Source organism: Eleutherodactylus coqui, chromosome 3 (assembly GCF_035609145.1).
Source record: "Eleutherodactylus coqui strain aEleCoq1 chromosome 3, aEleCoq1.hap1, whole genome shotgun sequence".
In the NCBI taxonomy this organism is placed as follows: domain Eukaryota; kingdom Metazoa; phylum Chordata; class Amphibia; order Anura; family Eleutherodactylidae; genus Eleutherodactylus; species Eleutherodactylus coqui.
The window spans coordinates 314,556,121-314,578,954 of record NC_089839.1 but is presented as its reverse complement, the minus strand read 5'-3'; the positions used below and the strand labels follow the sequence as shown (position 1 = coordinate 314,578,954).

Below are 22,834 nucleotides of genomic sequence, written 5' to 3'. Positions count from 1 at the left end.
CGGTGATCTAGTGATCTGTATCGAGGCTCCGGTGATCTAGTGATCTGTAGTGAGGCTCCGGTCCTGCTCATCCGGTAGTTTCTGTCTCGGACTCTCTGGGACGTTTCTCACTTTGCTTTTGCTCCCTATAATAAATCCACCAATCAGGCGGCCGGGTGGGGCAGTGGGCGGGTCTGCCGTGGTGCTTCGTCCTATCAGCGTGGAGTGGGCGGGGCCAGACAGAGCAGTCTTTAGTCGCCGTTGGTACCGTTCACACTGGAGCGAAGCGGCGGCCGTGACGTCACGCAGGGCCGGCATCAGCGTGACGTCACACTCGGGTCGGAAGGAGGCTCCTGTAATACGTAACTGGAGTGCAAACTGCGCCCTGACGTCATAGTCGAGGGGATTTCGTGACGTCACAGCAGCCTCCCGGACACACGTGGCGGCTCCTCAGCTGTGATGGGAGGCCGGAGGGTGAGCGCGCTGCTGCTGGGGCTCCTCAGCCTGATCTCCGGTGAGTGTGGCATGTGAGGGGTGTAAGGGGTTAACAGTGGGGGCTGGAGTATAACGGGTTAATGAGGTCAGACCTACCAGGATACCGATGTGGCATGCAAGGGGTTACTGCTGCGTGGTGTACAAGGGGTTAACCAGCAGTGACAGCAGTCACATGACCGCTCTGCTCCGCTGCAGCACTCAGAGGGTTAATGATTCGGCTGCTTTGTGGTCCTGACAGGGTTAATTTATACTTGGCAGGAAAAGGGGAGAGAAGTCATGAAGCTCCGCCCTCTGTCCGCACGAACTACAAGCCTCAGCATGGCCAATCTGGGCAGCAGCTTATATCAGAGTGGGGATGCTGGGAGTTGTAGTCCCCTGACGCACTGCAATCATCAGCCTCGCGATTAACCCCTTCAGTGGTAACAGAAGGGCTCTAGAGGGAAGCCCCCCCCCCCCACACGCAACTTTCACTGTTTGTGTCCCATTAACCCCTTATCCGCCAGCCTCAGTATCTGGGAAAGCCGGTGACAACCAATATGGCGGACTCTGCGGCTGCCACTAAGCGGTTGTCAGGTGGGACGGATTGGTCTGATTTCCGGTTTGCGGCGCCCGTTAACCCTTCGTCACTGACATATTGCAGTAAAAGTTGCGTTTCGTCACATAAAGAGCCGCGGCCCCGAGTCTGCGGACATCGAGAAGTCGTCATCGTCGGTTTATGTCAACGATGCAACCGCATAAACGTCCGCGGGGGATGGGAGAGACAGATGGCGCACCGAGAGGCATCGGGCGTGAGAGGGTTAACATGTCAGAGACCGCGGGACACCGAGGGGCATCGGTAGGGAGAGGGTTAACATGTCAGAGACCGCGGGACACCGAGGGGCATCGGTAGGGAGAGGGTTAACATGTCAGAGACCGCGGGACACCGAGGGGCATCGGTAGGGAGAGGGTTAACATGTCAGACCGCGGGGCATCGGTAGGGAGAGGGTTAACATGTCAGACCGCAGGACACCGAGAGGCATCGGTAGGGAGAGGGTTAACATGTCAGAGACCGCGGGACACCGAGAGGCATCGGGCGTTAGAGGGTTAACATGTCAGAGACCGCGGGACACCGAGGGGCATCGGGCGTGAGAGGGTTAACATGTCAGAGACCGCGGGACACCGAGGGGCATCGGGCGTGTGCGAACCTGCAGCCCGAACCCTGACACAACCGCAACTATGTATCCAGAGAGCGATACTAATTATAGCAACAACCTCCTCCATGCTTTACACTGCAGCTCTGATCCATTAGGACCAAGCTGTGATTAGTGATTCTGGCTCCTCTACAATCCCCTCCGGCCTCATCAGCGGCTCCGGCTGCTGACCCTCCCTTCTCCCTACTTTGCACTGCAGCTCTGCTCCTTTAGGACCAAGCTGTGATTAGTTACCCCGGCTCCACTACATTATCTTCCCTTTGTTTCCCTCTGCTTTACATTGCAGCTCCTCTCCATTAAAGATTGTTTCATACGGCCAAGCGCGATATCGGATAATGAAACTCGGCCCGATGTCGCGTTCGTGCGCCGTCCCCGCGGGTGCGAGGCATTTGTGTCAGACGCCTCCCATAACTGCTTTCGGCCCGTGTTTCCCCTTGTTGTGTGATGAGGGTTCCGGCGCCGTTGACAACGATGCGTTCTGAGGGAACAAGCCGCCATTTTTTTTTCTGCGCCACAATGCTGGATATGACTTCATTCAAAAGAATGGCGATCGTATTCGCATGAGATTTGTGCGTCTCGCAACAACCAGATTGTGTGAATCCGAGGTAAGACCTGGAGTCTGACATGTCCCTCCTGACCCTCCCCTGTTACTTTATACTGCAGCTTTGCTCAGTTACCCCAGCTCCACTGCATGGGCTGCTGGAGTCTGACATGTCCCTCATACTTTGCACTGCAGCTCTGCTTGTTCAGATTGCCTGCTGTGCATAGGCAGAAGCTCAGGAGAAAGGGGGAGGAGCTTTAGTGACAGGGAGGAGCCTGGCAGCATCCCTGTAGATTGCCCTGCTGCTCCTGCAGATGTGGAACTACAAGTCTCAGCATGGTGTGCTCCAGTGACTGTGGATGATGGGACTTGTAGTTCTCCAGTGGCTGCTGTAGGATGTTATGCTGCCCCCCTGTATCTCACGTAGGAGCCCCGTCCCTCTACGGCTCCGGGCCCCGCCATCTGCTGTGGGGCCCCTTCTCATTGTTGCGGGGGTGAATCTTTTTGTGCCCCGCAGAGGTCTGTTAATGTCTGACACTGGAGAAGACGTGTGGGATGACCGCAGCGACTTCCCACAATCCATCACTCCTGGAGTCGCCCCCTACAGCCGGGTGGTCTCCCGTGATATTAGCAGTCTAGGCCGGTCGGTTGCTTCCGTCGCCCTCGCACCATATTTGTCGTGTCGCAGGTTTCCTGCTCGTCCGAGTCCCAACCTGCCGGGATAATCGTGTCTCCGCCGCCGCCGGGCGAGAAGTCTGCGTGTTCTTACAAGGAGGCTTCTCGCCCCTCTCTTCCCCCCGTCATGGCCGCCGACGCTTCCATGACATATCGGGAGGTTTGTGGTGTGAAGGTTTAGTTCACACCTCCCTGCCAAAGCTGCAAGACGAGCGTTCAGAGATCCCGAGAGGCTTCTATATGGATGAGAAGGACGAAAGGTGACAGCGAGGCGCAGCCGCCACATGTCCGAAATGTCACCAAGTAGCCTCCAGGATGGTCACCTTACCTGTTCTGTGGAAGACAGCCGAGCCGTGTATCTAATCCTATCCTGTGTGATACTGTCTGCTGAGCCGTGTATCTAATCCTCTCCTGTGTGATACCGTCTGCTGAGCCGTGTATCTAATCCTAACCTGTGTGATACTGTCTGCTGAGCCATGTATCTAATCCTATCCTGTGTGATACTGTCTGCTGAGCCATGTATCTAATCCTATCCTGTGTGATACTGTCTGCTGATCTGTGTATCTAATCCTATCCTGTGTGATACTGTCTGCTGATCTGTGTATCTAATCCTCTCCTGTGTGATACTGTCTGCTGAGCCGTGTATCTAATCCTATCCTGTGTGATACCGTCAGCTGAGCCGTGTATCTAATCCTCTCCTGTGTGATACTGCCTGCTGAGTCATGTATCTAATCCTATCCTGTATGATACTGTCTGCTGAGCCGTGTATCTAATCCTATCCTGTGTGATACTGTCTGCTGAGCCGTGTATCTAATCCTCTCCTGTGTGATACTGTCTGCTGAGCCGTGTATCTAATCCTCACGTGTGATACTGTCTGCTGAGCCGTGTATCTAATCCTCTCCTGTGTGATACTGTCTGCTGAGCCGTGTATCTAATCCTATCCTGTGTGATACTGTCTGCTGATCTGTGTATCTAATCCTCTCCTGTGTGATACTGTCTGCTGAGCCGTGTATCTAATCCTCTCCTGTGTGATACTGTCTGCTGAGCCATGTATCTAATCCTATCCTGTGTGATACTGTCTGCTGATCTGTGTATCTAATCCTATCCTGTGTGATACTGTCTGCTGAGCTGTGTATCTAATCCTATCCGGTGTGATACTGTCTGCTGAGTCGTGTATCTAATCCTATCCTGTGTGATACTGTCTGCTGTATCTAATCCTCTCCTGTGTGATGCCGTGTATCTAATCCTATCCTGTGTGATACCGTCTGCTGAGCCGTGTATCTAATCCTCTCCTGTGTGATACTGTCTGCTGAGCTGTGTATCTAATCCTATCCTGTGTGATACTGTCTGCTGAGCCGTGTATCTAATCCTATCCTGTGTGATACTGTCTGCTGAGCCATGTATCTAATCCTATCCTGTGTGATACTGTCTGCTGAGCTGTGTATCTAATCCCATCCTGTGTGATACTGTCTGCTGTATCTAATCCCCTCCTGTGTGATACTGTCTGCTGAGCCGTGTATCTAATCCTCTCCTGTGTGATACTGTCTGCTGAGCCGTGTATCTAATCCTCTCCTGTGTGATACTGTCTGCTGAGCCGTGTATCTAATCCTATCCTGTGTGATACTGTCTGCTGAGCCGTGTATCTAATCCTCTCCTGTGTGATACTGTCTGCTGTATCTAATCCTCTCCTGTGTGATACTGTCTGCTGAGCCGTGTATCTAATCCTCTCCTGTGTGATACTGTCTGCTGAGCCGTGTATCTAATCCTCTCCTGTGTGATACTGTCTGCTGAGCCGTGTATCTAATCCCCTCCTGTGTGATACTGTCTGCTGAGCCGTGTATCTAATCCCCTCCTGTGTGATACTGTCTGCTGAGCCGTGTATCTAATCCCCTCCTGTGTGATACTGTCTGCTGTATCTAATCCTCTCCTGTGTGATACTGTCTGCTGAGCTGTGTATCTAATCCCCTCCTGTGTGATACTCTGGTTGTCCTGACCTGTCCGTCTTCTCTCATACTGAGGTATATTCCTTTTCTCGCCCTTTAAGTGCGGTTTCTGCCCGTTGCCGCGGAGATTTGCCCCGGTTTGAGGCTGATACATTATTTATGGGCTGACGTGAGATGGACATTGGAAGTGACAGCGTTCGCAGGAGCGGAGCAGCGCTCCCGTCGTGTGTCCCTGAGGAAGGCGGCGTTGGGTTGGCGCAGTGCACCTCCCAGGAATGGCATCCGCTTCCAGCTCGTTGACGCCGCGCCAAATCCATGGTGCAAGGAGGTGAGAGGTCTCTGGTGTCCTCCTGAACTGGGTCACGGTACAAAGGATCCGTGTAAAATCCAGGTCATGGAAATGCGTCACGTATGAGACCGGCGCTAATTCTCCAAGATTTCAATACAATCTCATTTAAAGGGCCAGCCCCAACAACCCCTCCCCCACTCTGCCCGATCTTCCGTCGCGCTTTATAAACCTCACGGAATCCCTAGATGATAGAAAATAACCCCTAAATTATAGAAACTCTGGGACGGCGGCCATGGAGGTGATAAGATTGTCAGCTCCGCAGGCTGGGAACAACTATATGTTCAGAGAGCACCGTGGGTGAAGAGGGCAGCACTGAGTCTGATAAGTAATGTCATGGTATGTGATATCAGCCGCTCCTCTTATAACGCTCCAGTACTGATAGAACCTCCTGAGACATCATATATGTGATATCAGCTGCTGCTGGATAACAAGGGGAGGAAGACCTGAGAAGACTAAGACCTCAAGGTTGGATTTCAGAAAGGCAGATTTTAATGATCTCAGAAAGAGGGAGAATCCAATGGCCGGATGTTCGTAAGGACAGAAATGTCCAAGAAGGTTGGGAAATATTGTGGAATGAGATTCTCAAAGGACAATCATTACCAATCCCTAAAAGAAGGAAGAATGGGAAGCATTTAAAGACACCAGGATGGATGAACACAGAACTTGTACACATGTTAAAGAGGAGGAAAAATATGTTTATCAAATGGAAAGAGGGGGAATATCTAAAGAAGAATATAATGGGGTCTGCAGAAACTGTAGGGCAAGTGTCAGAAAAGATAAAGGTGATAATGAATTGAGGCTTGTAAGAGAGGCCAAAAGCAATAAAAAAGGATTTGGGGGTCAAAACCAAAAGTAAAGTCCAAGCAGCTGTTGAATCCTTACAGGATGAAAATGGTGAATTGGTTAAAGGGGTTCTGACATGAAAAAAAAAAAATGTACTCACCTTGCCTGGCCAGGACCGATCACCAGGCATGTCCCCTCCATCTGGCATCTTCATCTGCGGCTTGTAGAAGCAGAGCAGGAGCGGTCAAAATGACCGCTTCCTGCTCTGTTCCGTCCGTCAGCCACTTCCGAGGTGAACGGACGGGCCGCTCACAGCAAGCACGTCACAAGCAGTGCTTGCTGTGGGCGCCCCGTCCATCCTGGCTGAACTCGGAGATTCTGCGCGTGCGCAGTGGAGACTTGGCCCGTCCTGACTCCTGTCAGAGGGCACCTCTCCACTACGCATGCGCGCAATCCCGGTATTATTGACTGAGGGGCCGGAGTGACAGACACTGTTATGGGCCGGCCGCAGAGTGCAGAAGAACACGGCGGCGGCCTTCCCCCCCCCCTCCACCTCTGCGGAATTTCCTGGTGGTGGCGGAGAAGCGCACTCAAGCTCTCACTGGAGGACCAGCCGCCAGGAATCTGACAGTGCCGGCGGAGGAGCAGAAGCGCGGAGCTGGCAGCGGGAGAGCAACAGCAATAGAGCAGAAGCGCGGAGAACGGCAGCTCTGAGCGGGGCAGCGGCCAACAGCGGCATCTATGAGCGGGGGACCTCACGGTAAGCCTTACATTACTTTGTTGCAATACTCTATCCCATTGTAATGCTGCCATGTTACAGTGCTAGCATGGCAGCATTTTTGCAGGACCTTGGTGCAGGAAGAAGAGAGCCTGCTGGGAGATGACCTCCCTGATGACAACAACAACAGAACACAAGGTAAGTATCATGTTTTTATGTTTTAACAGCCAAAAATCGTGGGTTCCCTGTGTCCATTAGGCAGACCAGGGAACAACGGCTGTTAAAGCATAAAAAAATGTTTTATGTCAGAACCCCTTTAAGAATGATGTTGAGAAGGGTGGACTTTTACATTTCTATTTTGTATCTGTTTTCTCTCAGAAAGTAGATTTAGCATCAGCTGATCCTCCCTGTGCTATTGGGGGAATAAAAGAATGCAGGCTATCTGTAAGCAGAGAGATGGTGAGGGAACACTTAGCTAACTTACATGAATCCAAGTCTCAGGGTCCAGATGAATTACATCCTAGGATACTAAAGGAAGCAGCGAAGGTAATTGCTGAACCACTCGCCATAATCTTTGAAAATTCCTGGGGAACAGGAGAAGTCCCAGAAGATTGGAAAAGGGCAAATGTTGCCCTTATCTTCAAAAAAGGAAGAAGGTGGATCCAGGAAACTACAGGCCTGTGAGCCTGACTTCTATACCGGGAAAGATCTTTGAACAGATTATTAAACAGCATGTGTGCAAGTACTTGGATGAGAATGGAGTAATTAACCAGAGCCAGCATGGGGTTGTAACAAACAAGTCATGTCAGACGAATCTAATTTCCTTCTATGACAGAATCACCGACTGGGTTGATCAGGGAAATGCGGTGGATATAGTATATCTTGACCTTAGTAAAGCATTTGACAAAGTATCTCATACCATACTAATTGAAAAAATGACCAAATCTGGGATTGACAAGGCAACTGTTAGGTGGATCCACAACTGGCTGAGTGATCGTACTCAAAGAGGGGTCATAAAGGGCTGCACATCCAAGTGGAAGAATGTATCAAGTGGGGACCACAAGGCTCTGTCCGAGGCCCAGTGTTGGCCAACATGTTTATAAATGATCTGGAGGAGGGAATTGATGGGAAACTGATCAAATCTGCTGACGACACAAAGCGAGGAGGGATAGCTAACACTAGGGAAGAGAGAGAGGATTCAAAAAGATCTAGAAAAGCCTGAACAGTGGTCAGCGACTAACAGAATGGTATTTAACAAGGAGAAATGCAAAGTCCTACATCTGGGCAAGAAAAATGAAAAAAAAGCACATACAGAATGGCAGATGTGAAAAAGACTTGGGTATACTAATAGATCATAGACTGAACATGAGTCAACAGTGTGATGCAGCAGCCAAAAAGGCAAACACAATTCTGGGATGTATTAGGAGAAGCATAGAGTCTAGATCACGTGAGGTCATTATCCCCTCTACTCTTCCTTAGTCAGACCTCATCTGGAATACTGGGTCCAGTTCTGGGCACCCCACTTTATAAAAGACATAGACAAACTGCAGCAAGTTCAGAGAAGAGTTACCAAGATGATGAGCGTTCTGCAAATCATGTCCTATGAGGAACAGTTAAAGGTTCTGGGAGTGTTTAGCAGAAGAGAAGGCTGAGAGGAGACTTAATAGCGGTCTACAAATATCTGAAGGGCTGTCACAGTGCAGAGGGATCAGCCCTATTCTCATCTGCACAAGGAAAGACTAGAAGCAATGGGATGAAACTGAAAGGGAGGAGACACAGATTAGATATTAGACAGTGAGGGGATCAATGAGTGGAACGGGTTGCCACGGGAGGTGAGGAGTTCTCCTTCAATGGAAGTCTTCAGAGGCCGGACACACATCTGTCTGGGATGATTTAGTGAATCCTGCACTGAGCAGGGGGTTGAACCCGATGACCCCGGAGGACCCGATGACCCCAGAGGACCTGATGACCCCGGAGGTCCCTTCCAACTCTACAATTGTATGGCATCATATATGTGCTATCAGCTGCTCCTCTTATAACCTCCAGAGATTACATATATGGACTGATGTATTTGGGGGTCCTTCAGGGCATCCATGAGATAAGTTATTCCCAGAAGGGGCCTGTCCCATTTCTGTAACCCTGGCAGCAGACGGCCCCCCGGTGTCGCGGGGTTTGGTGTCGGTTTTTTCTCTGTCTGTCTAGATCCAGACTTGTCTTTGATCTGCCTGTACAAATATTTATATCGTCTTCTCGGCGTGCGTCACACAGGAGCGCTGGGCTCTTCCTATTAGGGTCTGGAGCAGCGGCTGCGGCGCGGCCCTTCCTGGGAATCTGCTTCCATATGTGACTTGGCGCTCGCTGGAGCTCCCCGCCTCGGTCACACGACCGCCGAGGTGCAAATTATATAAGGATGTGTGTGAAGTTCGCGGCTCGGCGCGTTTATCTTCTGCTGCAGAAACCTCTTCACACCTCAGATTTTTATAGGCAGTGATACATTCCTGAGGTGACACCGGCTCCTGCGCCGCCTCCACTCTGCTACATCCGTGCAGCTTCTCTTTTTATCAGTTAATTATACGTTTTTAAACGTACACGGCGCTCGCCGTCTCATCACAAGCGCCGGTCCTCCCGTGTACAGGCTCCGCCTACAACATCCACACCCACTGTCCTGACATCCTCCGTGCTGCGGGGGCTCAGCTCCTACTACCTCGTGGCGCTCGGTCTGAGACGGCCCATAAGATCTACACCTCCATCTGCTGAAGTGCTCGGCGCTGCTGGGGGATCCCGTTCCTCCCACATGGTTTGGACATCCTGAAATCCTCTGCGCTGCCGGCACGCGCCTCCTTCCACTATGCACCTCTTAGGGCTCATGTCCACCACCAAGATCCCACCATGTATTACGTGTGCGTCGCACGGCTGCGGGGTGAATGAAGTCGATGGACTCTTATTGTTCCATGCACATTTGCGGGTGGATACGCACGAGAAATGGATCACGGCATGCGTCCTACACATCGCCATACGCTGCGATACACTGGCCATACGTGATACATTGTGTAAGGGCGCCATTTTCAGACGCATCCCCGTTCTTATTTTATAAGAAATTAAAAACGGTCAATATTAAGACCGGCTCCTACGGCCGTAAGCGTAAAATGTGCCGCCGTCACGCAGTGTTTTTTCGCTATGGAATCGACAGTGACACGGACTATCGCCGTGTATTGCAGCGTATCTCGTGCGCGCTGTCATGCGCACGGCAGCGTATTTTGCGCACGTATCTCGCGCACGCTGTCATGCGCACGGCAGCGTATCTCGCGCACGCTGTCATGCGCTGGCCACCAGTATTTTGTTTTTATTTTCTGCGCCAGAAAACGTATGCTCCTAGGAGCGCATGAATGAGGGGCGGCAGAGTGTTAGATCATACGAGTCTGAATACCGCAAGCGAAATCTGCCGCCATTAATATAAGAAACTAACAAAGAAGAACCGAAAATATTCAAGACGTTCCGAACAAAAACCAGTTTGAGGCAGAATTCCGCGATCTTGTATAATTTGCGCCGTTCGTTATACACACCTCGTTGTATTATTATTGGCCGTATATTCTGCTCGTGGCATTCTGACTCGTCTGTATTTCCTCCGCCTGCAGCCCTTCATTCATGCGTTCTTTGAGTGTCCGTTTTTTGAGGCCGTTACACGTTCCGCGGTGGTTTAGCCCTAATCTCTATCTTTCGGCCTGGCGATCGGCGTTTGTGACACGTCTGTAGAGATCTTATTCTTCGTTATGATGGAGCAAAAAAGAAGAAAGACCCAACATCTTCTCTATCTTTGACTTACTGGCGCGCTTTACGGACATTCTGAAGGAGCCGCGGCCTCGAAATGCGTTAATATGGACTGTGTTACACCCAGTTGGAAGACGTCTTGTGTGCGGGTTGTGCCTCTCAGGCCACATTTCTTACATTTCCGTCTGCGACGTCCCATAAGATCCGTCCTCCCCTGACATCCTCTGCGCTGCGGGGGTCGTGTTCCTGCCACTAGGGGCTTTACTCCTGACATCCTCTGCACTGCGGGGGTCATGTTCCTGCCACTAGGGGCTTTACTCTTGACATCCTCAGTGCTGCGAGGGTTGTGTTCCTGCCACTAGGGGCTTTACTCCTGAAATACTCCGTGCCGGTAGGAAGGAATCTCGGACCCTCCATAAGATCATGCTGGTCCTGAAATATCCCTCATAAATACAGGATCCGCCCGCTGTGTAGCTCGTAGGGCAGTATCACACGGGCGGAGACGTATTTGTGCATCGAGTGCGGAATTCCGTGCGCTACGGCATTTTTACGATACAAGTCTTGCACAATTGCGCGTATAGAAGGATCCGCACCGATGGAATGGCCAATCAGTGTAAGGAGTTCAAGACGTCTTCTTTCCCTGCGTACAATAATAGCGCCTACTGTGCCCTTATCTTGCACGACTGATTTGTACGCACCAAATACACGCACTAACGCTCCCATTGGAATCAATAAGTTCTATTTTCTGCGCACAAGTATTTGGTGTGCAAATACGTAAACGCACCCCCCCCCCATGTGACGCTGGCCTGTATCCCCCCCATCAGATCAGCGCTTTCCTGACCTCCTCTGTGCTGCTCTTGCTGTACTTCAGACTTCGGATTCAGACTTGTTTCCTTCTCAGGTGCGGCGCCCCCTCTCCTCGTCCGCATCCCACTCTATAGGGTCCTGTATAGCTGGCGCACTTTCCTCCTTGGCACGGGGCAGAGCTGAAAGGGTGCAGTGTCTTGTGGTTGGGGGCAGGATATTCCTGTGTGTTTACCCGGCCGCTCGCATGAATGGAGCAGTGTGTGTCTATTATTAACACGTTCCCATCTAGTGACCCCGGAGCAGAGCGTCCTGCAGCGACCGCCGCGCACAATCCGCTTTTCATGGGGAAGGAGGGGGGTGAACAGTACGGTGAGCATCCGGGAATATCCCTACAACTCGTCATCTGTGTACCACACTATTTCCTATCTGCACAAGTTCAGTCCAAAGGGGCCAGCTAAGGGCCATATATATAATGTGTATAAGGAGTCACTGCAAGCGTTCGATGTTAATAATGGTGTAGCTGTTTTGACCCTCTCATGTGCCAATACGCTGTTAGTGTTAAAAAGCGAGGGGGAAGGGGCCATGCACGAAACCTATGCAGAAGAATATAGACTTCTATATAAAAATAATACTATAATACTGCCCCCTATGTACAAGAATATAACTACTATAATACTGCTCCCCTATGTACAAGAATATAACTACTATAATACTGCCCCCTATGTACAAGAATATAACTACTATAATACTGCTGCTATGTACAACAATATAACTACTATAATACTGCTCCTATGTACAAGAATATAACTACTATAATACTGCCCCCTATGTCCAACAATATAACTACTATAATACTGCCCCTATGTACAAGAATATAACTACTATAATACTGCCCCCTATGTACAAGAATATAACTACTATAATACTGCCTCCTATGTACAAGAATATAACTACTATAATACTGTCTTCTTTATACAAGAATATAACTACTATAATACTGTCTTCTTTATACAAGAATATAACTACTATAATACTGCCCCCTATGTACAAGAATATAACTACTATAATAATGCCCCCTATGTACAAGAATATAACTACTATAATACTGCCCCCTATGTACAAGACTATAACTACTATAATACTGCCTCCTATGTACAAGAATATAACTAGTATAATACTGCCTCCTATGTACAAGAATATAACTACTATAATACTGCCCCCTATGTACAAGACTATAACTACTATAATACTGCCTCCTATGTACAAGAATATAACTACTATAATACTGCTCCCTATGTACAAGAATATAACTACTATAATACTGCTCCCTATGTACAAGAATATAACTGCTATAAAACTGCCCCCTATGTACAAGAATATAACTACTATAATACTGCTCCTATATACAAGAATATAACTACTAAAATACTGCCCCCTATGTACAAGAATATAACTACTATAATACTGCCCCCTATGTACAAGAATATAACTACTATAATACTGCTCCTATGTACAAGAATATAACTACTATAATACTGCCTCCTATGTACAAGAATATAACTACTATAATACTGCCCCCTATGTACAAGAATATAACTACTATAATACTGCCCCCTATGTATAAGAATATAACTACTATAATACTGCCCCCTATGTACAGGAATATAATTACTATAATACTGCCCCCTATGTACAAGAATATAACTACTATAATACTGCCCCCTATGTACAAGAATATAACTACTATAATACTGCCTCCTATGTACAAGAATATAACTGCTATAATACTGCCCCCTATGTACAAGAATATAACTACTATAATACTGCTCCTTATGTACAAGAATATAACTACTATAATACTGCCCCCTATGTACAAGAATATAACTACTATAATACTGCCCCTATGTACAAGAATATAACTACTATAATACTGCCCCTATGTACAAGAATATAACTACTATAATACTGCCCCCTATGTACAAGAATATAACTACTATAATACTGCCTCCTATGTACAAGAATATAACTACTATAATACTGCCTCCTATGTACAAGAATATAACTACTATAATACTGCCTCCTATGTACAAGAATATAACTACTATAATACTGCCCCCTATGTACAATAATATAACTACTATAATACTGCCCCCTATGTACAGGAATATAACTATTATAATACTACCCCCTCTGTACAAGACTATAACTACTATAATACTGCTCCCGATGTACAAGAATATAACTACTATAATACTGCCCCCGATGTACAAGAATATAACTACTATAATACTGCCCCCTATGTACAAGAATATAACTACTATAATACTACCCCCTATGTACAAGAATATAACTACTATAATACTGCCCCCTATGTACAAGAATATAACTACTATAATAATGCCCCTATGTACAAGAATATAATTACTATAATACTGCCCCCCTATGTACAAGAATATAACTACTATAATACTACCCCCTATGTACAAGAATATAACTACTATAATACTGCCTCTGTGTACAAGAATATAACTACTATAATACTGCCCCCTAATGTACAAGATTATAACTACTATAATACTGCCCCCTATGAACAAGAATATAACTACTATAATACTGCGCCCTATGTACAAGAATATAACTACTATAATACTGCCCCCTATGTACAAGAATATAACTGCTATAATACTGCCCCCTATGTACAAGAATATAACTACTATAATACTGCCCCCTGTGTACAAGTATATAACTACTATAATACTGCTCCCTATGTACAATAATATAACTACTATAATACTGCCCCCTATGTACAAGAATATAACTGCTATAATACTGCCCCCTATGTGCAAGAATATAACTGCTATAATACTGCCTCCTATGTACAAGAATATAACTACTATAATACTGCCCCCTCTGTACAAGAATATAACTACTATAATACTGCTCCTTATGTACAAGAATATAACTACTATAATACTGCCCCCTATGTACAAGAATATAACTACTATAATACTGCCCCTATGTACAAGAATATAACTACTATAATACTGCCTCCTATGTACAAGAATATAACTACTATAATACTGCCCCCTATGTACAAGAATATAACTACTATAATACTGCCTCCTATGTACAAGAATATAACTACTATAATACTGCCCCCTATGTACAAGAATATAACTACTATAAGACTGCCCCCTATGTACAAGAATATAACTACTATAAGACTGCCCCCTATGTACAAGAATATAACTACTATAATACTGCTCCTATGTACAAGAATATAACTACTATAATACTGCCCCTATGTACAAGAATATAACTACTATAATACTGCCTCCTATGTACAAGAATATAACTACTATAATACTGCCCCCTATGTACAAGAATATAACTACTATAAGACTGCCCCCTATGTACAAGAATATAACTACTATAATACTGCCCCCTATGTACAATAATATAACTACTATAATACTGCTCCTATGTACAAGAATATAACTACTATAATACTGCCCCCTATGTACAAGAATATAACTACTATAATACTGCCCCCTATATACAAGAATATAACTACTATAATACTGCTCCTATATACAAGAATATAACTACTATAATACTACCCCCTATGTACAAGAATATAACTACTATAATACTGCCTCCTATGTACAAGAATATAACTACTATAATACTGCCCCCTATATACAAGAATATAACTACTATAATACTGCTCCTATATACAAGAATATAACTACTATAATACTGCCCCCTATGTACAAGACTATAACTACTGTAATACTGCCCCCTATGTACAAGAATATAACTACTATAATACTGCCTCCTATGTACAAGAATATAACTACTATAATACTGCCTCCTATGTACAAGACTATAACTACTATAATACTGCCCCTATGTACAAGAATATAACTACTATAATACTGCTCCCTATGTACAAGAATATAACTACTATAATACTGCCCCCTATGTACAAGAATATAACTACTATAATACTGCCCCCTATGTAGAATATAACTACTATAACACTGCCCCCTCTGTACAAGAATATAACTACTATAATACTGCCCCCTCTGTACAAGAATATAACTACTATAATACTGCCCCCTATATACAAGAATATAACTACTATAATACTGCCTCCTATGTACAGGAATATAACTACTATAATACTGCCCCCTATGTACAAGAATATAACTACTATAATACTGCTCCCTATGTACAAGAATATAACTACTATAATACTGCCCCCTATGTAGAATATAACTACTATAATACTGCCCCCTATGTAGAATATAACTACTATAATACTGCCCCCTATGTACAAGAATATAACTACTATAATACTGCCCCCCTATGTACAAGAATATAACTACTATAATACTGTCCCCCTATATGCAAGAATATAACTACTATAATACTGCTCCCTATATACAAGAATATAACTACTATAATACTGCCCCCCTATGTACAAGAGTATAACTACTATAATACTGCCCCTATGTACAAGAATATAACTACTATAATACTGCCCCCTATGTACAAGAATATAACTACTATAATACTGCTCCTATGTACAAGAATATAACTACTATAATACTGCCCCCTATGTACAAGAATATAGCTACTATAATACTGCCCCCTATGTACAAGAATATAGCTACTATAATACTGCCCCCTGTGTACAAGAATATAACTACTATAATACTGCCCCCTATGTACAAGAATATAACTACTATAATACTGCCCCCTATGTACAAGAATATAGCTACTATAATACTGCCCCCTGTGTACAAGAATATAACTACTATAATACTGCCCCCTATGTACAAGAATATAGCTACTATAATACTGCCCCCTGTGTACAAGAATATAACTACTATAATACTGCCCCCTATGTACAAGAATATAACTACTATAATACTGCCCCCTATGTACAAGAATATAACTACTATAATACTGTTATGCTGATCATGGAGGGGATGTATCTAGTCTGAGTGCAGATGTTTGCCGTTGGTCGTTGTGTCGGTGGACGGTAGTGACTACAGTCCGTGTCCTTCTGTATATGGTCTTACTGCGCCATTCCCTGATAATGTCCTGCGGGGGGCGGTGTTCTCAGCTGTATGTTGCGTCGCTGTTAGTTTTACCTTGCAGTTCTGCAGAGGGTTTCTCCAGGGTGCAGCGGCAGGTAGCAGTGGATTGTGGGTGGGGGGTGATGGGGGGGGTCTTTACCGTCTTTAGCCTTTTTCGCAGAGCTGAATATGGGGGCCGGGAGGTTTCTACGCTTTCTGTCATCCCTTTGAAGATCCAGTTTCTTACCAGCCCTAAATGGCTGATAACAGGGAGCAGTTGATTGGGTTCTGTAGTTGGCCTCTCCCTGACCTGAAGTGGCTGACAGCAGAGAGCCTTCGATGCTATTTGCCTGCACAGTGCGTCCCTCAGTTGTTCCTCCTGTCATTTGATGTGTTTTCTTGCAGGAGGTGCTCAGGAGGAGACGAGCCCCGTGGCCACCTCTAGTCCACTCCTTGTCAGTTCTGCAGACTTCCCAGATTCGAGCGTCAGCTCTGGGGCCTCGGGACCTCCAGACGCTACATCTGAGGCTCCAGGTAATGAGAAAGTCACTGAGCCGCTCGCCCCTTCGCTCTCGCCCTCGGTCGGCATGCTACAATCCGATGGTGCAGGTGGGAATGTTACTGCGGACCTAGAAGACGCCACCGCAGCGAGCAATGAGACGACGCATGACCCCAGCAAGACACTCCCTCCGACTGACGGCAATGAGACAGCCAGCGCCAACGCCACCCCGCCCCCTCTGCCCACCCAGCCACCACCTGCGGCAAACAGCATGACGGCCGGTGAGTGATATTTCCCCTTGGATCCCTGGTCCTGTTGCCCCCTTGTCAGCAGTCGGGTCAGGTTGATGGTTTTTCTCAAGGTCCAGTCTGGCAGCCCTTGCCGTGGGACTCAGTGGACCACTAGAGGCATCAGTAGAAGTTTGGGGGTGACGATGCACAGATGGAGACCACCAGTAAGTTGTCGCTTAAGGGGAGACGGAAGATTCTGATGTCTTCTGTTGGTAGAAACAGTCAGCAATGCCGAGGCTTTGTGCTACATCCAGCCACCCTCTAGTGGCCGGTCAGGTCTATTACATGTAGCATACCATCCCTCTCTCGCAGTTATCAGCTGCAGTGCCGCGTTCTGTATGATTCCTCTTCTCGCCCTCTGCAGACGCTGCAACTGAAACGCCCTCACTCCTGGCCACCCTCAGGACGACCGCAGCAGGCAGGACACTGCCCAGCAATGACTCCACCCCCTACGCGACGACCTCCATGTCTTTACACTCCACCTTGATATCTGCGGTTACCACCAGCCTCTTCATTACCACCACGGTGACCTCCCCCGAACCGAACAGCACCGCCACACCGTACACAACCAGGGCCGAGGTGCAGAGGGGGTCGGCCGTGCTAAAAGTAGAGGATGACAAAGGTGAGTCCAGGGGCTTCATCACATAAAGTTCATAAGAGGATGTCCAGTCCCGACCTACAGCTGAGCGATTGTTACAGTGTATCAGTTTAAGTCAGAGTTGAAAACCTTGACTTTAGGACCAGAATTGCCTACTCTGTAACATATAGCACCAGTATTGTACCCCAGAGCTGCATTCACTATTCTGCTGCTGGTGGAGTCACTGTGTACATACATTACTTATCCTGTCCTGCCCCTGAGTTACATCCTGTATTATACCCCAGAGCTGCACTCACTATTCTGCTGGTGGAGTCACTGTGTACATACATTACTTATCCTGTACTGCTCCTGAGTTACATCCTGTATTATACTCCAGAGCTGCATTCACTATTCTGCTGCTGGAGTCACTGTGTACATGCATTACTTATCCTGTACTGATCCTAAGTTACATCCTATATTATACCCCAGAGCTGCACTCACTATTCTGCTGGTGGAGTCACTGTGTACATACATTACTTATCCTGTATTATACTCCAGAGCTGCACTCACTATTCTGCTGGTTCAGTCACTGTGTACATTACTTATCCTGTACTGACCCTGAGTTACATCCTGTATTATACTCCAGAGCTGCACTCACTATTCTGCTGGTGGAGTCACTGTGTACATACATTACTTATCCTATACTGATCCTGAGTTACATCCTGTATTATACCCCAGAGCTGCACTCACTATTCTGCTGGTGGAGTCACTGTGTACATACATTACTTATCCTGTACTGATCCTGAGTTACACCCTGTATTATACTCCAGAGCTGCACTCACTATTCTGCTGGTGGAGTCACTGTGTACATACATTACTTATCCTGTACTGCTCCTGAGTTACATCCTGTATTATACCCAGAGCTGCACTCACTATTCTGCTGGTGGAGTCACTGTGTACATACATTACTTATCCTGTACTGACCCTGAGTTACATCCTGTATTATACTCCAGAGCTGCACTCACTATTCTGCTGGTGGAGTCACTGTATACATACATTACTTATCCTGTACTGATCCTGAGTTACATCCTGTATTATACTCCAGAGCTGCACTCACTATTCTGCTGGTGCAGTCACTGTGTACATACATTACTTATCCTGTACTGCTCCTGAGTTACATTCTGTATTATACTCCAGAGCTGCACTCACTATTCTGCTGGTGGAGTCACTGTGTACATACATTACTTATCCTGTACTGCTCCTGAGTTACATTCTGTATTATACCCCAGAGCTGCACTCACTATTCTGCTGGTGGAGTCACTGTGTACATACATTACTTATCCTGTAGTGATCCTGAGTTACATCCTGTACTATACCCCAGAGCTGCACTCACTATTCTGCTGGTTGTTACTGTACGTGGATAGACACCTTCTAACTACTTACCTGAGCTTCTTTAATGGGGGGGGGGGGGGGGGGGGAGCAGTTTGTTTCTACAGAATGAAATGCTTCTCAGAATGTATTTCCCCAGAGTAAACTCTCCGCAGCCCATGAACAAGCAGGGAATACTGACAGATTTCAGCTCTGAAGCTGTTGAATATATCTGCAGTTTGTGGGGATTGTAGATGGGGTCGGCAGCCTTATGCATTGAACCTCTGCCTGCTGTCGTGTTCCCCTCGTAGGTCCTGCAGATTACCACTCCCGGAGCAGCTCCAACCCGCTGTTCGTCATGATCGTCTCCATCTTCACCATCATGGTGGTCATGGTGGTGGTTGTAGTCGGTTTCCATCGATATAAGAAAAGGAACAGCCGCACCGAGTTCAGACGCCTGCAGGATCTCCCAATGGTAAGACGTGAAGAGCGTGCGGGGTCCCCAGCCTCAGGAAACCATCAGCATGTCAGCTGCTGACGGAGCTTAGAAACTGATTTTCGGGTTGTAGTTCTGATTTTGCACGGGCCTTGGGGCGGTGCAGCTCATGTAGACACTCAGTGCAGTCAATATAGAGACGCAGATCCGTTACCAGCAGCTTGCTGACAGTTTCCAGCTTTTTTTTTAACCCCATCACATTGTATGATGTAAGTTTACGTCCCGGGTGGCTGGTACTCGCTGCAGCAGGATGTAAGCCTGAGTATGGCACAGCCTCCGCAGCCGACTGGATGGTCCCCTGCTGCAACAGCAAGATTGGGGAGAGCACTGATCCCCGCTGTTAACCCCCTCCAGCCCCCTCCACAGGGAAGCAGCTCGTCCGGAGACCCTGATCAATATTAAAGTCCACATTTAAAAGACAAAGCAGGACTGCTGCTACTTGTAGTTCACTCAGATAAATGAAAGTAGAACATACAATTCACTAAAGACAAACAGTATCACCAGAGCACCGACCGCCACCAGGACTGCTGGGCCGCTAGTGCCCGCCTGGTGCCCGCGCTCAGCCCCACATACCTGCTTTAGCACAGGTGAGGTGAGGGGTTAATGTGGGAGCGCGGCGTCCGCACCGCCAGCAGCTTTATATGTGTCTGGACCTCGTATTCGGATCTCTAGATACGCGCCGCTCTCCTGCTGCAGCGATCGCGCCGCCATGTCACCTGATAACGGATATTCGGGTGCCTGCGCCTATTTGCTTTGTGCGCGGCGTGTTGGCGGCTCCCAACTAAAGCAAATAATTGGCGCGTTTTCTGCAATCTCGCAGGACAAGAAATGTCGCATCGTTCCTTCTTACAGCATCACTGTGAGAGGAAAGCGCTGCAAACAGCGAGCTCTGTTCCTGTACGAGTTTTGCGCATCTCACAACGCACAGAACTCGCCCAGGAAACTCATCATTCAGGACCCTCAAACAACTCCTAGGAGGTTTCTAATACATTTTGCCATTTTCAGATCCCTGCTTGCTGTCAGTGAGTGGAGATCTCCTCCGCTTGTCCTGCTCTGCACTGATACACTTTCTCTCTCCCTTGCAGGACGACATGATGGAGGACACGCCGCTCTCGCTGTACAGCTACTAGCCCCCCGCGCCACCCGGAGCCTTACCTCGCACACAACGCCTCTCCGTAGTGGACACACCGGGCGCAGCTAGACAGAGCTGCGATCTCTCTGTGCCTTTAGTGGGGGCTGCCCACAGTTTTGGGGGGACTTTGGGTGAACGAAACACAAAATGGATCTTACTATGGAAGCCCCGCCCCCGTCGGCACGTTTGGCCTCCATTGCGTGGTTTTAGCGGTTGCCTTTAGTCATGTTTGCGATCGGCGCCCTCCAGCGCATTGTGGGGTAATGATGTGAACCCCCGTAGCCCCCTGCTGCTGATGGAGCTGCAGATAAGACGCCGCCATGGATCGCGCCAAAAACGTTATTAATGTTTTCGTATTTATGTTGAGATTGACTTCCAAGAGGCCAAAAGTAGCCGCCGCCAATAATACAGCGGGGGCTCCTAAAGGGGCCACTATAGATGCGCCCAACGCCGGGACCATCAGACGCGCCATATTTAGTGTTCGTCAGGGGTAAGATCACTCCTAGTCCCGCCCAGTTGTCCGACTGGCTCATTTCAGACTCCGGTTGATCCGTTATTTTTCTAGTGTCCACAAGATTTGGGGGGGGGGGGGGGGGGCTTGAGGATAAATAATCACGTTCGTGCGTACAGTAGTGACATCACAGAGGCGCCGCACTCTTCATAGTTTCTTACTGCATTGTCTGCACTCAGGGTAATGTGTCTAGTGGGGGATGGGCGTTGACCTACCAGATAGACGGCCGCGCAGGATACAGCAGGTGCCGCCATATTGCGCCATTTCTGTGTGGAGTAGCCGCAGCAGGGCCCGTTCCTGTGTGTTCTTCACCTCCGGCAGAAATGAACATTGTGAAAGTTGTACTGAAAATGGTTTTCTTGTTCGTTTTGTTAAATAAAGTTTTATTTTCCCCAGTACGAATATTTATTTTTGTGTCCCCGACACGTTTTCACTGCACCGCAGAAAACATCGGCCGCGGCCCAACACGTCACTGACGGCCGCAGAATGTGACTTCACCACTAAGATGCTTAGATGTCTTATATATCAAGTTCTACTCCGGTCGCATCCAAAGCTGCTGGCGTCACCAGAGAGAAGTGCATTAACCCCTTACCCGCCCCAGGACGTAAACTTACACCTTGGGTGGGACACCAATCCTGAAAATGGAGGTAAGTTTGCGTGTGATGGCTGCCACAGACTCGGAAGCAGAACCCGTGCCATCCACAGCGTGACTGGCAGCCAGCCGCCCACTGTTAACCCCTTACATGCGGAGATCAAAGCAGATTGCGGCATGTAAATGGTCCACAAAGGAATGTAATCGCGGTGGGCCAATGGGTTGCCATGGCAATTGGACGCCAGACCATAACATGAGGGGTCTGCCGGGGCCTGTGAGAAGCAGTAATGCCAAACAGAAGTGCTGCGCAGCGAGCAGAGACCAGTGACTTCATTCCCGTGATGTGAGAGTGTGAAAATATAGGCGTCCGGTCGCATCTGCGAGCAAATGACACTAGAAGCTCATTAAACGAGCGGAAGTGCGCAAATGTGAAGGAAACCTGCGTATTTAGGCTCAAAATGCGGGTTTACTCTCATAAATAACACTTATCGCAGAGGATTTCCAAAAGCAGAGAAGCGCAAGCAACTACGTGTTTACGGACATAAATACGCATACGCCGTGTGAGCGCCCCAGAAGGCCTCCTTCAGGCTGAGCACGGCCATATTGGTGAACCATGCCCTGATCTCACGCTCCCCACCATGTGAAGCCCCTGCATGCCAGGCGGCTTTAGTTCCCCCATTGCTTTTATTGCGTCTGCCGCCGACCCCGCTGCGAGCAACGGGCCGTAGCGCGAACAGGAAGGAGATGTTGGGAGGTGTTTTCCGCATCGCGGTGCCATGCAGGGCAACAACGCAAATGTGAATGAACCCAATCAGGAGAATGGGATATCTGGGCGTCTCACAACGAGAGTGGAGGGAAAAAAACAACGGAGGTCATTCAGGACGAAGTGTTTGGGGGGCTTCGCTCCCATCGCAGGGGGTTCTTCTGGGAACTCAGACTTTGAAACCGTTAGTCCCAGACGAATGGAAGAGGCTGAACGGCGGCACCAGAGAGTATGAAGATCAGCTCCTCCTAGCTCCAGACGATGCAAAATC

At 47.8% G+C, this 22,834-nt stretch overlaps 1 protein-coding gene across 3 annotated transcripts; it reads left to right on the top strand.

Moving 5' to 3' along the window:
- The first annotated feature begins 215 nt into the window (after nucleotides 1-215).
- LOC136622014 (uncharacterized) lies at nucleotides 216-21,606 on the top strand. Of its 3 annotated transcripts, none has more exons than XM_066597975.1 (5): nucleotides 216-493; nucleotides 16,741-17,115; nucleotides 17,489-17,746; nucleotides 19,381-19,544; nucleotides 20,651-21,606. In XM_066597975.1, the coding sequence occupies exons 1-5, from the start codon at nucleotides 439-441 to the stop codon at nucleotides 20,693-20,695; spliced, it is 897 nt and encodes a 298-aa protein (XP_066454072.1). In that variant the 5' UTR covers nucleotides 216-438; the 3' UTR covers nucleotides 20,696-21,606. The 3 variants fall into 3 exon arrangements, with proteins under 3 accessions (XP_066454072.1, XP_066454073.1, XP_066454074.1); XM_066597976.1 differs by lacking the exon at nucleotides 216-493 and adding an exon at nucleotides 2,999-3,140; XM_066597977.1 differs by lacking the exon at nucleotides 216-493 and adding an exon at nucleotides 4,953-5,151.
- The last annotated feature ends 1,228 nt before the right edge of the window (nucleotides 21,607-22,834 follow it).

What these genes read in the sequence shown, in the direction of transcription:
- LOC136622014 (XM_066597975.1), top strand. Translation starts at nt 439, where the DNA reads ATGGGAGGCCGGAGGGTGAGCGCGCTGCTGCTGGGGCTCCTCAGCCTG. An exon ending in GGCAAACAGCATGACGGCCG is followed by an intron (nt 17,116 to 17,488) that starts GTGAGTGATATT and finishes CGCCCTCTGCAG; the next exon opens with ACGCTGCAACTGAAACGCCC. An exon ending in GCCTGCAGGATCTCCCAATG is followed by an intron (nt 19,545 to 20,650) that starts GTAAGACGTGAA and finishes TCTCCCTTGCAG; the next exon opens with GACGACATGATGGAGGACAC.